We start from the raw sequence: 20,721 nt of genomic DNA on the forward strand, positions 1-20,721 counted from the left end.
AGCGCTCATTTATTTACCTCTAAAGCAGATATTCTAACAGTCTCTCCTCAACTGTTCCCTGTCACCTTTAACTTTATTTTTCTAATGATAAAAGGCAAATATCAATAAAACTTGTATTATATACCATTTGCAAATACGCAGATACCTCGTTTAAACAGGTGTAATTCACGAACCTCACGAAAATCCAGTGTTTTTTGTGGTCTGACCTGTGACAATCCAAGTAGGCGATCCAGGCTGTTTAAACTGTCATGAGATTGAGGCTCGGACTGGATCCGCACAAGCGCAACTTCAAGACTGTGTCCGAAACCAGGAAAATGCTGTCTCCGGAGGATATATACGGAGGTACAATGAAAATCAGGTGCTTTTCAAACTTTTCGGAGACCAGTTTCCATAAGAGTTCCATTCATTCAAAGCAAATGTCATTTAAGCCATTAACTGATTAGGTAGCAAGTCAGCTGCCTACATTTTCCCAAAAGTAAAAGCGCTTCACGTGTGCTATAATAACGTCTTATTCACTGTGCGCTGTATGTTGGTTTGATTCTGTATTTTTTGAGTAAATGCGATTTGTTAATGTGGACATGCCATCCATGGTTGCTTGACTACTGTGTGTACTGTTATTTCCTTCTTTCTTATATATTAACAATTTCTTCATGTGCAAATAAATTACAAAAATTTGATGACTAAACAGAAATCTGAAGAAACTGCTCTCTACCATTTAAAATACAATTATTATTTTTTGTTTTGTGTGAAATTGAGTAAATATAGTGCTAAATAAGAGGTTTTTTTTTTTAGCAGGTGTGTTTGTTATTTACTTGTAGCAGGGTTGAGACTGAGGCACAGACAAAGGGAAATGCTTCAACATCCCCGGAGGGGTGTTTATTACAGGTTGGGTGTCAATGCTGCAGGTTGCTTAAAGTGCTTTGGCGTTTTCTCTGGGTGCGATAGTCCTCGAGAGCATGAGGGTGTTGAGGGAAGTTGTTGTTGAGTGGCTTGCGGTGCTCGTGGCTTTTCAGTCCGAGTCTGAAAATGGGGACAGAGAGAAACATTAGTATCAGTCTTCTCGTTGGTGCTCTTTGTGTGAGTGTTTTGTGGTGTGGAATGGTGCCAGCTGTTCACAATTTCGGTGGTTACGGCGTTTCCAGGTGCGGCTGATTGTGGTAGCCAGGGGCGATGCTAATTCTGACATGGAAGACTCTCCACATTCCCACCCCCCACCCCTTTCTCACCAGACCTGACCCGTCACGGAACATCCGAGAGAGATCATCACCATTGCCATTCTTCAAGCCGGCCCAGTGTTTTATGGGGAATTTGTAGTCTTGGAGGGTGAGAAGCCACCGGGTCACTCTAACATTCGTTCCCTTTGCTTTTGCCATCCACTGCAGAGGGGAATGGTCTGTAACCAAGGTGAAGTATCGGCCGAGGAGGTAATACCACAGTTCCAGGACCGCCCACTTGATGACGAAGGCCACTTGTTCCACGGTTGCATCTCTGGTTTCCGCAGGCAAGAGTTTTCGACTTAAGAACAGGACGGGATGTTCCTTGCCTTCGAATTCTTGGGAAAGGACAGCTCCGAGGAGCGTGCAGGACTGGTTCAGAGCTAAGGGCTTTCTTCTGGGATATAAATGCTTTCTCTGCTGAAGCCGATCAGTTGATCTTCTTGGGCTGTCCTTTCTTGATCAGGTCTGTGAGGGGACAGGCTAGAGAGGAGAAGGGAGGTATAAAACAGCGGTATACTCAGCCAACCCAAGGAAAGCACGTACCTGGGTCTTGGAGGATGGTTGGGGGTAATTGCGTATTGCGGATACTTTATTTTCCTGAGGCTTAACAAGTCCTCTCCCGATCTGATAGCCCAGGTACCGTGCTTCTGTGAGGCCGAGGTTACATTTCTTTGGGTTAGTGGTCAACCCAGCCCGCCTTAGCTCAGATAGCACCTTCCGGAGGTGGGCTAGATGTTCCTCCCAGCTCTCAGCATGTACGACAATATCATTGAGGTAAGTGGCAGCGTAGTCTCGATGAGGTCGGAGGATGATGTTCATCATACTCTGGAAAGTAGCGGGGCTCCATGTAAGCCAAAAGGAAGGATTTGGTACTGCCAGTGCCCAATAGGGATACTGAATCCCATCTTTTCCTTGGCAGCAGCAGTGAGGGGAACCTGCCAGTAGCCTTTAGAGAGGTCCAGAGTGGAGATAAAATGGGCATTTCCCAGCCGCTCGATGAGTTCCTTGACGCGAGGCATGGGATATCCGTTGAACGTGGAGACTTCGTTCAGCTTCCGGGAAATCATCGCAAAACCGGATGGTGCGGTTGGGCTTGGGAACAATTTTGATGGGGATGGACCAGGGGCTGTGGGATTCCTCGATACTGCCAAGCTGGAGCATCCTCTGCACTTCTCCCTCAATAGCCTGTCTCACGAGCCTCCAGTACCCGGTAGGGCCGCTGCCTGACGATGGTGTTGGTGAGGGTGTGGATGTCGTGGGAGATGACATGAGTCTGACCCAGGGTCTCAGAGAACACATCCACAAACTCTTGGAGGAGGTGTTTAAGATCCTGTCTTTGATCTGGCGACAAGTGTTCGCCAAGCGCCACAACAGGAGGTGCTCCTGTAACCATAGCAGTGAGCCGGTGGGGTCCCGGATCGTTCCACCTCTTTTGGAGGTTCACATGTTAGATCTGCTTGTCCCTTTGGAGGCCCGGCTGCTGGACTCTGTAGTTAACTGGGCCCACACGATCGACTACTGTATAGGGGCCTCGCCACATTGCCAGGAACTTGGAGTTGGCACAGGGATAGAGAACCAGTACCTGGTCTCCTGGGCGTAACTCCCGGGGTTGGGCCGCCCAGTTGTAGACTTGCTGCTGGGCGCGTTAGGCTTCCTGCATGTGTTCTCTTACCAAGGGCATTACCTTCTCGATTCTCTTCCTCATGTCCTGTACATGGTCGATAATTGAGCGGTGTGGTGAAGGCTGTTGCTCCCAAGCTTCTCGGGCCACATCCAAGAGCCCACAGGGTTGGTGACCAAACAGCAGTTCGAAGGGGGTGAAGCCCGTTGAGGCTTGGGGAACTTCACGGACCCTAAAAAGGACATAGGAGATCATGAGGTCCCAATCGCGCCAGTCTTCAGTGACCACCCTCCGGAGCATCCACTTCAGGGTTTAATTAAACCCTTCTACTAGGCAGTTTGTCTGGGGGTGGTACACAGAAGTGCATAGATGGGAGACATGCAGCAGCTTGCAGAGATCTGCCGTCAGCCGAGACACAGAGGGCGTGCCTTGATCCATCAGGATCTCCTTTGGAATTCCGACTCTGCTCATTAACAGGAACAATTATTTGGCAATGTTCATGGAGGTGGCCTTCCCCAGAGGGATGGCCTCGGGGTATCTCGTGGCGTAATCCATGATAACGAGGATATATTCGTGACCCCGGGCCAACTTTGGCAGTGGTCCTACTAGGTCCATGCCAACACGCTAAGAAGGCTCCTCGATGATGGGCAACGGGATGAGTGGGCTTGGCGGTGGTCGCTACGGGGCGATTCTCTGGCACACTTCGCACTGCTGGCAGAACCTCTTTACCTCTCCGTCCAGTCCTGGCCAGTGGAATCAGTCTCGTATCCATTGGGCCATTGGCATCGGTTCCTCTTTTGGGCCCCCTCCCGTGGCTGGACTCTCCTTCCTTTGGGTGCCTTCTGGTGCTCACCTCTATGGCCAGCCCCTCTGGGGAAACCCTGTCACTCTTTCTCCACCTTTTCTGGCGATCGCTGCCTCCGCCAGCTCCACTGCTTCGACCAACACAGCCATCATGAAGGGGTCTTTCATTCCCACGGCCTGGTGGACGGGGCGCTGCAGAGATCTCAACAGCTTATCCACAGTTGCTGGTGGAGTGAAACTTCAGCGAGATGGTGGATGAGGTCTTCCATAATCAGCGTGAGAGAGAGAAATCTGTGGAAACACAAACAAGGATAATGGGGTAAGTGATTGTGTCTGTCCTCACTCATTCTCCACACTCTATAAACAAAAAACAGCATTCTCCACCAGTGTAGCGGGGTTGAGAATGAGGCAAGACAATGGGAAATGCTTCAACATCCCCGGAGGAGTGTTTATTACAAGTTGGTTGTCTTTATACAAGAAGTGCAGGTGGCAATGCTGCAGGTGGCTTGAAGTGCTCTGGAGTTTTCTCTGGGTGCGATAGGCTGAGTCCTTGAGAGCTTGAGTGTAGAGGGAAGTTGTTGTTGAGTGGCTTGCGGTGCTAGTGGCTTTTCAGTCAGAGTCTGAAAATGGAGACAGAGAGAAACATTAGTATCAGTCTTTTCATTGGTGCTTTGGAGTGTTTTGTGGTGGTTTATGTAGTGCTCCGTTGATGTGAGGAATTGGTGCCAGCTGTTCCGAATTCCGGTGGTTTCGGTGTTTCCAGGTGCGGGTGATTGTGGTAGCCATGGGCGATGCTAATTCCGAAATGGAAGACTTTCCACATTACTATATTAAAATGTGTGATATCAGCATAGTATCGGCCTGTCAGCCACCCTGTTCTAAATATCGGCATCAGCCATTAAAAAACCCATATTGGTCAACCACTAGTAAGGATTTTGAATAAATTGTTCACCCCAAAAATGTAATTCTTAATATTTACTCACCCTCATGCCGTCCCAGATGTGTATGACTTTCTTTAATCTGCTGAACTCAAATGAAGATTTTTAGAAGAATTTCTCAGCTCTTTTGGTCCTACAATGCAAGTGAATGGGTGCATTTGAAGCTCTAAATTAGATTAGCCCGAACCCTAACATTGTAATGGGAATGTGACACTACAATTCTCAGTTATTCATCAGAGTTGCGGAACTGCTAATAAACTGATACGTACATGTATAACTCAAATTGGCAGGATGTTGAACTAAATTGAAGACGACAACGTTTATTTTATATAGCACCTTTCCCAAGCTCAAGGTCGCTTTACAATTTGCATATTTCATTGATACAAACACACACACACACACACACACACAAAAAGTAGCAAGACATCAATGTCAAATATCTGTTAAACCTGAGATGGTAAGTGAAAATGTGTAGAAAAAATTTTTTTAGTTGAGACTTTAAAGCAGTTAAAGAAGAGATATTGCGAAGATTAGAGGTAGTGAGTAGTGAGCAAGAACACAGAATGCCCACTGTGGCCAGTTTAAATCTAGGGACTGACAAAAGGCCAAGTTCAGAGGATCTGAGAGGTGGGAGATATGGGTGAAGGAAATCAGACAAATAAGTTGGGGCAAGACCATTTAAAGCCTTAAACGTTAGAAGGAGTACTTTGTATTTAATGCAAGATGCAACAGGCAGCCAGTGGAGATCATGCAGAAGAGGTGTAATGTGATCAGAACGCTTAGCAAAATTGCATTTGATTGCATCAAATGGCTGTTAATAAGAGCTCTAAAGTGCTAGTTAAGAGCCTTATCCTGACTCACTCTTTCCAGCAGTGCGTTTATACTATTAGAATTCTTCACAAATGCAGAATAACACTTAAGTGCTCCAGTGACCCCACACCGTTCCCAGAATGCAAATCCAGTGAATCACAGATTGGCTGCCATATGACAAGCCTCTGCAGAACTAATAGAGAAGGAGTGGGTGAGTGAAAGAGAGAGAGAGAGGCATTTTTGTTTAAAAAAATTTACCTCTCTATCCACACCCTGTGCCCTGTGGAATGTGAACATTGTGCGGGGGAGAGACACAGTGGCTTCAGCCATCACACAGTTTGCAACACACACATAACCCACATCTTTGTGTGGGTGGGTGGTTGTGTGTTTGAGGGTGATGATGTCAGAGGAGTGCAATCTTAACGAGCAATTCCCCTGTGGTTTTTAGTGAAAGTGTTTGACGAGTTGTCCATCTTTCCCTGTAGGGCTAAGTATGTAGTATACAGTATGCATGTCTCGTGACTAGTGGTTGCCCGATATGGGGCATTTGCCAATGCTAGGGCTGCATGATTATGACAAAAGTAATAGTTGTCGATTATTTCCCTTGATATTGTAACTGTGAATATTAATGGCAAAAAAAAAAAAAAAAAATAGAAGTTACATTAAGTACTTATTTGCATGGTTTTAGTAAACGTAATGTTCAGCTATAGAGAAAAGCGCCATGATTGAGTCCGCTCCATCTTTACAAGATGTTTTATTCTCTGTTGCTGACAGGACGTGACATGCAGCAGCGCACATGTGGCAGTGCGGCCTCTAGCGGCGGATGAGTGTATAGACAGTGTTTTCTGTCAGCTGGCAAGATTTGTGCTGAAATTGATTAATAGACAAACAATAAGTTTCATCGATCATCAATTATTCATTAACATCCCTAATTGGTTGTCATTTCTAACAAGACAAATTGACTAATTTTAGTCTCTGACTCACCATTGCCATTTCATTGCTTACACGTCTAGGATTGGTTAGAATACTCAACCGCTGCAAAACTAGACGCAACAGGAGTAGACTTAAAAGGATTGCTGTAATCATCAATTGTCACGATTAGTTAATCGTGGCAGCCTTAATTGCAAAGCTGATTACGGTTTCAATTAATTTTGTAGCAGTAGCCAATGCTAATACCGTTATATAGAGATCAAGGTGGCTAATGGCCAATATATTCAATTTAGCAAGTACGATTTAATCAAAATGGGAAAGAACGCTTTACACAATATTTACTCAATCACTAAAAATACTATCTTAAAACTACAAATATGCATTATCCTTTGGCAAAGCTATTGGTAGGTTTTGGAAATTACACTGTAGGCATAATGATGACCACTTCTGTTAAATGGCCAAGGGGGTACAATTATCGACCAATGCGATTAATCTCAAAATAGCCAAATCTGAAACAACTTCACTGTTTGGCAGACATCACAGAGTCCTCTTATTTTGCATTTACTTTTTTTTTTTTTTTTTCAGTAGTTTAGCATTGTAACCCATCACAGATGTGTCCACTGAGCACATAAGCCTATCAGAAATGGTGCGACACAACTAGAACACTCCCTTTGTAATATAGCAATAAAATGGCAATGGAGTAATTAAGGATAACAGTTCTTAGCTTGTTTTTGGAAGTGTAGCTTACATAAGGTATATAGTTTGCATTTGACCCACACAAAATAAGTAATATATTGGCAATTCTATTAATTGAAATGAATAATCGTGATTACAATATCAAGGGTAAATGATCAGCAATTATGTTTTGTCATAATCGTGCAGCCCTAGGTTATAGTATGATGAAAGAGATCAAGAGATCATTATCTAGAGACAACGCCATGATAACATCAGCTTGTTTGCAGCTTTTGTCCTCTCTGTTGTTATAAACTCAGGAGTCGTGTGACCTTTCTGAGTTTAGATTAGTGTTGTAATATGAGTCGCAGTGAGGCAGAATCACGCTCTGTGATTTAGTGGGGTATTGCAGGCTAGTCATGACCTCCTTCATTACATAGGGTGATAATTGCCCAAACATGCAGCAGGAATGTATCTCTACGCTCCGAGCCAGAGTCGCTGACTGATCGCCGCGCTAATCCCACCAGATCTGCTGCCGTACGAATTCAACGCTGACTGAGTGAGTGAGGTTGTGGAGGCTCTGACTAAATGGATTTGCTGAGTTTTTGGTGGGCGTTTGCAGTGAAACTGTTGTGGGCGTGTTGATGATGGTCAGTGAAATCATAATTGGCGCATTGTGAAACTGACGTTATGCAGAGTAAAGCGTACACTACAGTATTCAGAACACACTATATCTGTAGTGCTGTCTTAAAGGGATAGTTTACCAAGAAATGACAAGCTCAGAATGCAAAATCCAAGATTTGATAGATGGCTTTATCATGGGAAATGTGCTGCTGAAAATAGAAAATATACTGTGTGTGTTATAAACACAGTGACTGTGATTCATGGCCCAGGTGATTCAAGTAAGAGTTTGCTTTTAGTAAAACCTTTTTTATGTAAAACTGACTGTGGGAGTGTCCCTGAAATGATTGTAAATTGGTCTGATATCTGGGTGAATCAGCATGCTCTTTGTTTCCTGTAGAAAGTTGAACTGTAAACTAGAGCAGAGCTTTACTGGAGCTCATTAATTATTCACGTTTCATCCTCATGAGGAGACATAATGAACTGTGCTTTAGGTCATGCTGCAAACTTATTTAACGTCTTCTTTTGCCTTTTTTGTTACTATTCAAAAGAGTTTGACTCACAAAAGGATTATTTTTAATGCTGTTCACACAGGATGCTTGTATATGTTTAACAAACAGACACAGTGTGGCAGAATGTAGCAGAGGGTCTCTAGCCAGGTTCTGAAATTTTCTCCCAATTTCGCATGCCCAATTCCCAATGCACTCTAAGTCCTCGTGGTGGCGTAGTGACTCGCCTCAATCCAAGTGGCGCAGGACGAATCTCAGTTGCCTCCACGTCTGAGATCATCAATCCGCGCATCTTATCACGTGTCTTGTTGAGCGTGTTACCATGGAGACATAGCGCGTGGAGGCTTACGCTATTCTCCGCGGCATCCACGCACAACTCGCCACGCGTCCCGCTGAGAGCGAGAACCACATTATAGTGACCATGAGGAGGTTAACCGAATGTGACTGCCTACCCTAGTAACCGGGCCAGTTGGTTGCTTAGGAAGCCTGACTGGAGTCACTCAGCATGCCCTGGATTCGAACTTGCGACTCCAGGTGTGGTAGTCAGCGTCTTTACTTGCTGAGCTACCCAGGCCCCCCCCCTAGCCATATTTTTAAAACTTCTTTTAACTTTACGCGGAGTCACATCGGTCAAAGACATCCATCTAGTGCATGTTTACCTAAACCGATCAGCCCCTATGTCTGTAAGCTTGTAATTTTGTTATATCAGGGCTATTTGTAAAGTGACATTTGTTATTTCTTTATGCTTTTTATGTGAAATATCTTGCTTAAACCAATGAAAATGATACTTTTATTGGCAACCGATTATAATATGGATGTTCCTCTTTAAAATGCTAATGGTAAGGAAGTGTGTGTGAGAGATATTGTAGACTGTTCAAATCCAAGTGTGCATTAATTATGAAAGTGTGCAGGGCAGATGAGGGACTCGATTTCTGGTCTTTGCTCTTGCTCGTCTTAAAGCGACTAGCGTAATCCCAAAACTGTGGTTGATCCATGTATCTCTGATATTCTGCCCTTTACTGTGTGTAAACAGGCGCTTATCTGCCAACAATGCAAACAGATACCCAGTGTCTGTCTGCACCAAGAAAAGTTCCTACATTTCCTTTAGAAGTCTCCTCTCTCTCTCTCTCTATAGGGAGCTGATCTCTCTCGCTCACACACAAACACACAGAAACGCACACATGGTGGAGGTGCGGTGTTAAGGTGTGCCAGCAGTGTGTGTTGATGGCTGGATGTAGGTGAGCGCTGTGCTGCCCTCTGTTGGACATTGAGTAAAAGCTAATCTATAAATCAGCTTATGTCGCTATACCTCTCCATCTCATGCCCTTCTTTTCCCTTTCTCTCATCTCTTGTTTGTGTTGCGCAGGGGTCAAATGGTGTGTTAAAGGCGCCATGGGGAGCTGCTATAGCTGTCCCGAGAAAGAGATCATCCCTGACAACCATCACAATAAATTCAAGGTGAGCATCTCTCTCCCTCTGTCTCTCTGCAGTAAGTTCGGTCTCCCTTTCACACCTTTACTGTATTAAACATTGGTGCTGATGTCATGTGCTGAGAGAATATTGCTCATATTTGGGACATACATAAGAACAAAGCTGTTCTTGTGTTTTCAGAAGGTTGGAAACCTACTGTACCAAAGTGTGTGTTACAATGCTGAATACGTACACTACCAGTACGTACACATATTTAATGAGACAGTATTGAAGTATAAATTGTTTAAATACTATTGAGGACAGTATAAACAGTTTTGAAGGAGTTCATGTATGCAGGACACCTAGGGTCGGTTGCACCAACCATCCGTAAGTTTCAACTTAGACTAGTTACTAGCCTAAATGGGCACAAAGTTACAATTTATGCACTACTAAAAACTGGTTGAATAACACCAAGCTCATGTTTTGCGACTTAAATCTTTTAGACATATATGGTGATGTTTACATTTATGAGAGAGAAAATTTTGTGAAAGACTTACTTCTTAGTAGCTCTTCAGCATGTAACTAATCTAAACGGTGCACTTTCCTGGGGTGTCGCATGGTGTCACTGACATGCCAAGTTTCAACAGACAAATATGTAGGATATTAAAATAAACAAATTTTTCCAGTTTGTTGTATTAATACTTATTGTCCCATATTAATTTTAGATACACTTCCTGAATATATATATATATATACATATATATAATTTTCACACACCGATCAGCCACAACATTAAAACCACCTGCCTAATATTGTGTTGGTCCCCCTTGTGCCGCCAAAACAGTGAACCATTTCTGTGTTGATTTTGATGTTTGTTTTGCACCAACCAGCATCTCAGAATAGCATTCTGAGATGATATTCTTCTCACCACAATTGTACAGAGTGGTTATCTGAGTTACCGTAGACTTTGTCAGTTCGAACCAGTCTAGCCATTCTCAAAAGGTTGTTGAGCTTCACAAAATGGGAAGTGGATATAAGAAAATAGCCAAAGCATTGAAAATAGTTAACAAGTTCCAATCAACTGGAAATCTTAAGAATCGGCCTGGAAGAGGACATGTATCTATATTGTCTCCATGCACAGTGCGGAGGATTTTTCAAGTGGCCAAAGAATCTCCAAGGATCACAGCTGGAGAACTGCAGAAATTAGTTGGGTCTTGGGGTCAGAAAGTCTACAAAACTACAATCAGACGTCACCTACATCACCACAAGTTGTTTGGGAGGGTTTCAAGAAAGAAGCCTCTGCTCTCATCCAACAACAAACTCAAGCATCTTCAGTTTGCCAGACACTACTGGAACTTCAAATGCGACCAGGTTCTATGGTCAGATGAAACAAAAAAAAGAGCTTTTTGTCAGCAAACACCAGAGATGGGTTTGGTGCGCACAGAGATGAAGTACCACCCAATGCCTACGGTTAAATATGGTGCTGGATCTTTAATGTTGTGGGGCGGTTTTTCTGCCAGAGGTCCTGGACATCTTGTTCGGATACATGGCATCATGGACTCTATCAAATACCAGCAGATAAAAAATATAAACCTGGCTGCCTCTGCCTGAAAGCTTACAATGGGCCCTGGCTGGATCTTTCAGCAGGACAATGATCCAAAACAAACATCAAAATCAACAAAAAATGGTTCACTGACCACAAAATCAAGGTTCTGCCATGCCATCCCAGTCCCCTGAACTGAACCCCATAGAAAACCTGTGGGGTGAACTGAAGAGGAGGGTCCACCAGCATGCACCTCTGAATTTGAAGGATCTGGAGAGATTCTGTATGGAGGAATAGTCTCAGATCCCTTGCCAGGTGTTCTCCAACCTCATTAGGGATTATAGGAGAAGACTCAGAGCTGTTATCTTGGCAAAGGGAGGTTGCAAAAAGTATTGACTAAAAGAGTGCCAATAATTATGGCCAATGCGATTTGGAGAAACATTTATTTAATAATGAGATATTTCCCTTGTTTCAATTGTTTTACTTCAGTTAAAGGTTAGATTTTTGTGATTTATTTTTGAATGAAAGATCAACAATGCAGATTTTTCACAGCCTTTTTTTTTTTTCTCCCAATTTGGAATGCCCAATTCCCAATGTGCTTTTTAAGTCCTCGTGGTCGCGTAGTGATTCGCCTCAGTCCGGGTGGCGGAGGACGAATCCCAATTTCCTCTGCGTCTGAGACCATCAACCTGCGCATCTTATCACGTGGCTCGTTGAGTGCGTTGCCACGGAGACATAGCGTGTGTGGAGGCTTCACGCCATCCACCGCGGCAACCGTGCCCCACCGAGAACGAACCATATTATAGTGACCACGAGGAGTTTACCCCATGTGTCTCTACCCTCCCTAGCAACCAGGCCAATTTGGTTGCTTAGGAGGCCTGGCTGGAGTCACTCAGCACGCCCTGGGATTCAAACTAGCGAGCTAGCGAACTCCAGGGGGTGGTAGCCAGCGTATTTTACCACTGAGCTACCCAGGCCCCCTTTTCACAGCCTTCTTTGCACATATTTACCAAGGGTGCCAATATTTTTGGCCACAACTGTATATACATAAGTTTCAGGAATTTAAAAACACGTATACTGCATTAATTGCATTACTTTTTTTAACAGTCAACTATTAATCACAGAAATTTACTGTAAATTTCCTAGCCCTACTTCAAACTAATTTCAACTATTTAAGCATAAGCCTCCAGATCAATAGGTTAAGGTCACGAGAAAACCCAATTCAGTCAAATGTGTCCACATTTTGAGTGGTAGTGTATGTGTACACAATTTGATGACATATACAGATTCTGATTTCAACAGTCATATTAAGAGTACTAAATTAGGTTTAGAAGTGTGTACAGCCTAAAACCAATGTGCTGTGTGTAGGTGATAAATGTTGATGATGATGGTAATGAACTGGGCTCGGGCGTGATGGAGTTGACCGAGGAAGAGCTGATTCTGCACACGTGCAAACGAGAGTCTGTGAAGTGGCCCTACCTCTGTCTACGTCGCTATGGCTACGACTCTAACCTCTTCTCTTTTGAGAGCGGCCGGCGCTGCCAAACTGGTCAAGGTGAGACTTTTGATTCTTTGATTCACTGTCTTGATGCTCTTGCTCTCTCTCTCTGTTGGGCCTAGTCCTGCTTTGACCATACAATATGTTTGCTTGGTACTTGATTTGTTCACATTCATGTCACTCTTCTCCTCTGCTCCTCCCTGTGTGACAGATTCCTGGTATGTTCAACATTCATGAAGTTATGTTACGATTATTTAATCAGCCTGGCTGTGACCTTCCCATCAGAACTCTTTGTGCTCTGATGTGGCCCTGGTTAAAGGCCCCTGCACACTTCCTACGCAATCACCGAACGAATGGGTGTGATGTAATTTAGAACAAAATCTGGCCAAAAAGAAGTTTGTTTTTCCATTTTGATGATTCGTAACAACTCGCCAGGGCAAGCTTTCAGGAAGACTTTGTACCAGCTGCTAAACATGTCCTTACTGACATTGGTCCACATCATCAGTAGCTGTGACCTGAAGCTTCACCTACTTTGAGGCTGACAGCTGATTCCCGTTCAGTCAACACGTGTAGAGTTATGAGCGAGCTGGTGCAAATTGACCTACATCTGTACGATCGTTCGCGTAGAGACATTGTGAAGAACATGTCATGCAATTTAAATTTTATCATTATTATTTATTAGTCTACAGTAATCAAATCTACTCAAATAATCTTAAGTGCCCTTTCACTCATGTGTCATCTGCAGCCAAAAGCCATTCACACATCTGCCCAAACTAAAATATGCCTGTAATCATCATTCTTTTGTCTGTATTCTACCCATTAACACTCCTTTATACAGCCATCTTTGCAGTAGTATCAGTGTCATCATAAATTACAAAAACAGACTGTAATTGGTGCATATTATGGCCGCGGATAGAATGTTAGCGCATTAGCGTCATGAACCCAAAATGTAAACATTACAAATTACACATTATCTGCTGCATATATATTACTTTAAATCATCATCGTGAAGTTAAAACAGCTTCTTTTACTGATCTCATGTGAATTCTACTCATAGAATAAGGCATGAAGTCAATGATAACACATTTTAATGTCATATTACTTGATGTTTTACATGTAGTCTTGAGTCCTCAAATTTAAATCCTCCTCTCAATGCTTGCAAACAGTATGTCGCTGCTAAGTTGTTTCGAACTTGTTTTTGGCTCTGAGCGAAGAAGCACTTCGCTACGAGTGTGCCGGGGCCTTCAAGTGTATTAGATTAGACTCAGTCCTTTTTAACATGCTGGATGAGTGGCAGCTCTCTCTATCCACCCTGTACTGAGATCAGTGCTGTGAGGAGACATGATCTCTGCTGTCTTATAAAGGAATATATGGCCTGTCGATGTGTTCCTCCTGTGGTTGGGTAGAATACATGGTGCAGTGGTTGTGGCTAGCTAGTGTTTTAGTGCTTTAAAGTCAACATGAAATCAAACTGAATACACACTCCTGGTCTTATTGCAAGCCTGTTTTTTGGAAAGAAAAAAATGTTTCTTGTAACCTTTCATCAAAATGTAATCACCAAATCCTGTCCGTGATTACTATATGTATCATTACAGAAGTAAAATGGGTTGCAAACGTTTCATGTTGACACTACATTCAGTTGCTTGATTGTTTGTGCATGTTTTATTGGTGTTGTTTGCTCATAACCCTCTCTCTTTCTCCGCAGGTATATTTGCATTTAAGTGTGGGCGAGCTGAGGAGATCTTCAACATGCTGCAGGACATCATGCACAACAACAGCATCAGTGTTGTGGAAGAACCAGTGCTGGAGCCAGAGCTCCCAGTTACACCACACACTCCTACCAGTAAGAATATAAGCACACACGCACTTCAAGTTCAAATCCCTTTACTAACTCCATAACCTCTCTCTCCACAGCTCCTGGTTACTCTATCCCAACGGTAGCTAACGGAATCGGCCGTTACCCATCGTTTGGTGACGCTTCCTCGCGGCCTTCGAGCCGTCACCCGTCAGTGGGTAGCGCTAGGTTACCGTCAGTGGGGGAGGAGTCAACACACCCGCTACTGCTCAATGATGAAACGGTATGCATATGCACTGTACTGCAAGACACTCTTTTTGTGATGTTTTACTTTGTGAATAAACTGTTTGACTTTAAGGTGTGTGTAAGGGAGTTCAGTGGAAAGGAGGCGGCGAGAACCGGCTTGACAGCTTAAATAATAATTTAATAAACAACTTAAACAAACACACAACCAAAACCACACAGTACAGCTGCCTGCAATTCTCTCTCTCTCGAACTGTCGTCCCCGGCCGCCTTTATCCCTCGCGTGCCCCATCAGGCTGATTGGGGACCGGGTGTGTCTCATTCCAGCCCGGCCCCGCCCTCCTTGGCTCTACACTCCTCCCGGCGTTGTCTCAGGCCGGGGAGCCCCCGGCATGACGTACATCCCCCACCCTTCCTCTCCGGGGGGGGGGGGCGTGCCTTACGCCCCGACTGCCGGCGAGTCATCCCCGCCTTCCTCGACCTGGGAGGAGACAGGAGGGGAAAAACAACAAAACGGCGAGGGAAAGGCCAACACGGAGCGACAGAGAGAGAGGAGAGAGAGAGAAAAAAGAAACTCACCGGTTCTCTGATGCGCCGTCGCGTGGTCCTCGATCATTACTCCACCCTCTCAGGCGGACTGCAGCCGCTCCTCCCCGGGCGGACCGGAGTCAGACCTCCGACCCCCAGCGGACAGAATGCCCCTCCGCGTTCCCGGCGTCCCGTGGGGACACTCCTCCGCCCCTGGCAGCGGCCCTACCACTCCAGGCGGTCGGGGAGTCGCTTCCCTCCTCCCCCCGCGGACGGCGGTCTTCTCTCGACCCCTCCGCGTTCCCGGGGGACGGCAGGGCACTCCTCCGCCCCCCGGCAGCGGCTCCCTCGCTCCAGGCGGTCGGGCAGTCCCGTTCCCACTCGCCTCGCGGACGGCGGCTGTTCCCCGCGTCCGGGTGGTCGGGCTACTCCGTCCCCCGTTGGACGGCAGCGGCACTCCCCTGGGTGGACGGCAGTGTCGAGGACTCTGCGACGGGAATCCCTCCTCCTTCCCGGGTTTCGGCACCAGTGTAAGGGAGTTCAGTGGAAAGGAGGAGGCGAGAACCGGCTTGACAACTTAAATAATAATTTAATAAACAACTTAAACACACAACCAAAACCACACAGTACAGCTGCCTGCAATTCTCTCGAACTGTCGTCCCCGGCCGCCTTTATCCCTCGCGCGCCCCATCAGGCTGATTGGGGACCGGGTGTGTCTCATTCCAGCCCGGCCCCGCCCTCCTCTGCTCTACAGTGTGCTATTATATTCTAAGCATTTATTACTTGTACAACGGACGAAAAACAGGTGAAACTTTTTATAGACCTGCTGTACATTGAAGGAGGGACTCGAGCCATATCTAGAGATGAAAATGTTTGTTGGCATTTGATTTTGTTAACGATAATGAAGACGAAACGAAGACGATGCATCATGGCAATAATGAAACAGAGAAAAAAATAATATTGCAAGATATTAACAATGCACCAATACGGTTTATGTAATTTTTTTTAAAAATAACAATCTAGTAAGAATTGATTCAAATAATAGTCATGCATAAAATGAATTTTACTAACGAGTTAAGTATCTCACTTGAACACATCCTGTATATGTGACATTAATCAGCTAAATCCACAACATAAATGTAAAATTACATCTTACATCTGCGCAGACAATGAAATAATAAACAGGTAACTTTCGCTGTGACTACACCGTTCTAACTTCTAAAAACTAGCCAATGCTTCAGTACCGTATATTCATTATATGCTATTTCAGGTTTTCAGGACAATTTTCTTGTGTTGTTTAGTCTTGCATATTAATCATTAATCTTTTAATGTTTTTGTTACATGCTTAAATAACTGTGAGAAGTTTCTCTTCAATATTTGATTTTTGAAAATTTGGTCTGTAAAAATGTGCTAAATGTTTTTGTCATTTTGCAATTTATCATCAACTAAAATGTTCATTCAGAGTGAAGTAGACTAAAATGAACAAATATGACATGAATAAATATTGACTAAATTTAAAGGACATTTTCATCAAGACAAAAACAATAACTGTGAAAATAAAGGGATAGTTCACCCAAAAATGAAAATTCTCTCATTTACAGATGTGTGACTTTCTTTTGCACTACACAAATGAAGAATTTTAGAAAAATATCTCAGCTCTGTAGGTCCATGCAATGCAAGTGAATGGTGATCAGACCTTTGCAGCTCCAAAAATCACAAAGGAAACATGCAAGTAATCCATACGACTCCAGTGTTTAAATCCATGTCTTCAGGAGATATACACTATATTGCCAAAAGTATTCGCTCATCTGCCTTTAGACGCATATGAACTTAAGTGACATCCCATTCTTAATCCATAGGGTTTAATATGACGTCGGCCCACCCTTTGCAGCTATAACAGCTTTAACTCTTCTGGGCAGGCTTTCCACAAGGTTTAGGAGTGTGTTTATGGGAATTTTTGACCATTCTTCCAGAAGCGCATTCGTGAGGTCAGACACTGATGTTGGACAAGAAGGCCTGGCTCGCAGTCTTCGCTCTAATTCATCCCAAAGGTGCTCTATCGGGTTGAGGTCAAGACTCTGTGCAGGCCAGTCAAGTTCTTCCACACCAAACTCGCTCATCCATGTCTTTATGGACCTTGCTTTGTGCACTGGTGCGCAGTCATGTTGGAACAGGAAGGGGCCATCCCCAAACTGTTCCCACAAAGTTGGGAGCATGGAATTGTCCAAAATCTCTTGGTATGCTGAAGCATTCAGAGTTCCTTTCACTGGAACTAAGGGGCCAAGCCCAGCTCCTGAAAAACAACCCCACACCATAATCCCCCCTCCACCAAACTTCACACTTGGCACAATGCAGTCAGACAAGTACCGTTCTCCTGGCAACCGCCAAACCCAGACTCGTCCATCAGATTGCCAGATGGAGAAGCGTGATTCGTCACTCCAGAGAATGCGTCTCCACTGCTCTAGAGTCCAGTGGCAGTGTGCTTTACACCACTGCATCCAACGCTTTGCATTGCACTTGGTGATGTATGGCTTGGCTGCAGTTGCTCGGCCATGGAAACCCATTCCATGAAGCTCTCTACTCACAGTTCTTGAGCTAATCTGAAGGCCACATGAACTTTGGAGGTCTGTAGCGATTGACTCTGCAGAAAGTTGGCGACCTCTGCGCACTATGCGCCTCAGCATCCGCTGACCCCGCTCTGTCATTTTACGTGGCCTACCACTTCGTGGCTGAGTTGCTGTCATTCCCAATCACTTCCACTTTGTTATAACACCACTGACAGTTGACTGTGGAATATTTAGTAGCGAGGAAATTTCACGACTGGACTTGTTGCAAAGGTGGCATCCTATCACAGTACCACGCTGGAATTCACTGAGCTCCTGAGAGCGGCCCATTTTTTCACAAATGTTTGTAGAAGCAGTCTGCATGCCTAGGTGCTTCATTTTATACACCTGTGGCCATGGAAGTGATTGGAACACCTGAATTCAATTATTTGGATGGGTGAGCGAATACTTTTGGCAATATAGTGTATAATAGGTGTGGATGAGAAACAGATGAAAATTTAAGTCCTTTTTTACTCTAAATCTCCACTTTCACTTTTACATCTGAAAGTTAAAGTGGAGATTTAGTGTAAAAAAAGCACTTAAATATAGATCTGTTTCTCACCCAAAACTATTATATTGTTTCTGTAGATATAGTTTGAAGCACTGGAGTCGTATGGATTACTTTTATGTTTCCTTTTTGTGATTTTTAGAGCTACAAAGGCCTGATCACCATTCACTTGCTTTGCATGGACCTACAGAGCTGAGATATTCTTCTAAAAATTTTCATTTGTGTTCTGCTGACGCAAGAAAGTCATACACATCTGGGATGGCATGAGGGCGAGTAAATAATGAGAGAATTTTCATTTCTGGGTGAACTATCACTGTAGCACTGGTGGGGCTCTTTTGACTCTTTTTGGCAACCAGTCAAGAGTACCCTAGCAACACCCTAATAGTATGGCAGTGAATTGCGCATGAGCAAAGTCATATTCTTCTTTTGATTAATATTTTATGTAATGTCTTTGTAGGTGCACACTTATGTCAACACGATGGGTCTGCAAGATGAGCGGCGCTGTCACAGCAGTGGCCACGCCCCTCTGGAACTCCGGAAGTCCAATTCAGAGAGCACAGTCCCGGCGATGCCCAATGAGGTCGAGCCATGGGTGGTTTTGGAGCCAGAGAGTGCCAAGTTTGTGTTAGGCCCTACCCCTGTACAGCGACAAATGCTGCTTAAAGAGAGACAGCGAGAACTCTGCGAACAGGAGTTAGGCGCGGTTAGCTCTAGTGTAGAACACGTCGCCTCTCCTACAAATACTGTAAACGGCTGCGCGGGAACCGCGACAGACTGCGACACCGGTTACGACAGTGACGAGCACAAGGAGGCGTCGCACGAGCATTACAACAGCGTAGCTCCTCCTAGACGCAGCAGACCCCCAGTGCCTCTTCCCGACGCCCACAATGCCAATAACTCCGCCCAGAGGCGGACTGCACTGCTCAACTACGAGAACTTGCCACCGTTGCCTCCTGTGTGGGAGACTCGCAAACCATACAGCAAGGCAGAAGAGGAACTCAAGTCATCCTCTCTCAACGGATTCCACATTCCACATTCCCTCGACCCCCAGCACAACTATGTCAACACGGAGAACGTCACAGTGCCGCTCAGTGTGCACAACCTCCAAACCTCCAGCGCTCAGCCTACAGTCTTCAACTTTGACCTCCAAAGACTCGGGGTGGGCGACCCGCTCCGGCAACTCAACTACATTGAGGTGGAGATGGACAAAGTATCGGACTCCAGCGTGCCTCACACCCCGAAAACACCCACCACGCCTTTACCACCAACCCCTACGCGGCGGACAGAGCTGTACGCGGTTATAGACATCGCACGCACGGCCGCTATGTCCAGCCTGCAGAAAGCGCAGCCACGTGATGATGGCACATCCAGGAAAACTCGACACAACAGCACGGACCTGCCCATGTGATCTGACCGGGCACTGATCGCTGCTGCAGTTCTTTTATGAATTTAGTAATAAAGTTGGTTTTGCTCCTCCCAAAATGCATGGGTGAATGTCATTAAAACATTCGGGTCACATTTCACCCATAAAATCAAAAGAAATAAAATTAATAACATTTTTAAAAGAAATTGAAGCCTATTTTATGAACATTTCGATTTTTAGTATTGTGACATTATTTTCATGACATTTAAACACATTTCCCCCCCAATTTCTCCTTTTCTTTAATTCAGCCGGACCTTTTAGTTGGGAATTGTAATTTTTTTTTTTATTCCCAATTTTACTCGTTAAATCTGATTTAAATATTTTAAAGAATTTAAATAAGCATAAATGTACGATAAATTCTACCGTCGTGAATAAATCCTTTTTCCAGTTTAAATAAGCATAAATTAAAGGAAACAATAAATAATACCATAGCAAATACATACTTTTTAATGTATTTTTTCAATTTAAATAAACATATTAAAGGCGATATAATAAATACTACGACCGTGAATAAAAACTTCCATTTAAATATTTATCCAGTTTAAATAAGAATAAATTAAAGCCGGTACAATGAGTACTACCATCGTGAATACTTTAAAAGTTCCTTCTTTTATTTTGCAGTACAGTAATGAGAATTTTATTTTATTTACATTAAAATAATGACATTTTGTAATAGGCTTAATTTTCTATTTGCAACATATTTCTTTTTTAATTTTGGTGTGAAATATGACCAGGATATGTTCTTAAACAACACGTATGTAAGTATGTATACTACATTGTTTTATACATTAGAAGTGTACATCTATGCCCATGTACACCACACATGCGCCACCAGTAGTGAAAAACATGAAGTGTACAATTAAAAGAATTGAACACTATTTAAAAGTCACGTGAGGTAACGGCAGGTACTGAATGGAATAAAACACAACACCGGTTTTCCAGACCTCATTCACAAATGCTGTGATTTTTTTTTTTTTTTTTCCTAAAGACATTTTTGGTTACTTGATGTAATACACTCATTGTGCACTTGAGAGCAATAAACGATGCT

At 44.1% G+C, this 20,721-nt stretch overlaps 1 protein-coding gene across 3 annotated transcripts in view; it reads left to right on the forward strand.

The window, feature by feature from the left end:
- LOC127436529 (fibroblast growth factor receptor substrate 2-like) overlaps window positions 1–19,961 on the forward strand; it is a 31,959-nt gene extending 11,998 nt beyond the window's left edge. Inside the window, exons 2-7 of one of the 3 annotated variants that reach the window (XM_051690793.1) lie at window positions 9,258–9,360; window positions 9,489–9,580; window positions 12,444–12,630; window positions 14,279–14,416; window positions 14,488–14,651; window positions 18,708–19,961. In XM_051690793.1, the coding sequence (XP_051546753.1) occupies window positions 9,515–9,580; window positions 12,444–12,630; window positions 14,279–14,416; window positions 14,488–14,651; window positions 18,708–19,658 (1,506 nt within the window). In that variant the 5' untranslated portion in view covers window positions 9,258–9,360; window positions 9,489–9,514 and the 3' untranslated portion in view covers window positions 19,659–19,961. The remainder of the gene's footprint in view (window positions 1–9,257; window positions 9,361–9,488; window positions 9,581–12,443; window positions 12,631–14,278; window positions 14,417–14,487; window positions 14,652–18,707) is intronic. The other 2 variants (XM_051690792.1, XM_051690794.1) reach the window with 2 other exon arrangements.
- Window positions 19,962–20,721: the final 760 nt, after the last annotated feature.

Source organism: Myxocyprinus asiaticus, chromosome 47, assembly GCF_019703515.2.
Source record: "Myxocyprinus asiaticus isolate MX2 ecotype Aquarium Trade chromosome 47, UBuf_Myxa_2, whole genome shotgun sequence".
NCBI lineage: Eukaryota > Metazoa > Chordata > Actinopteri > Cypriniformes > Catostomidae > Myxocyprinus > Myxocyprinus asiaticus.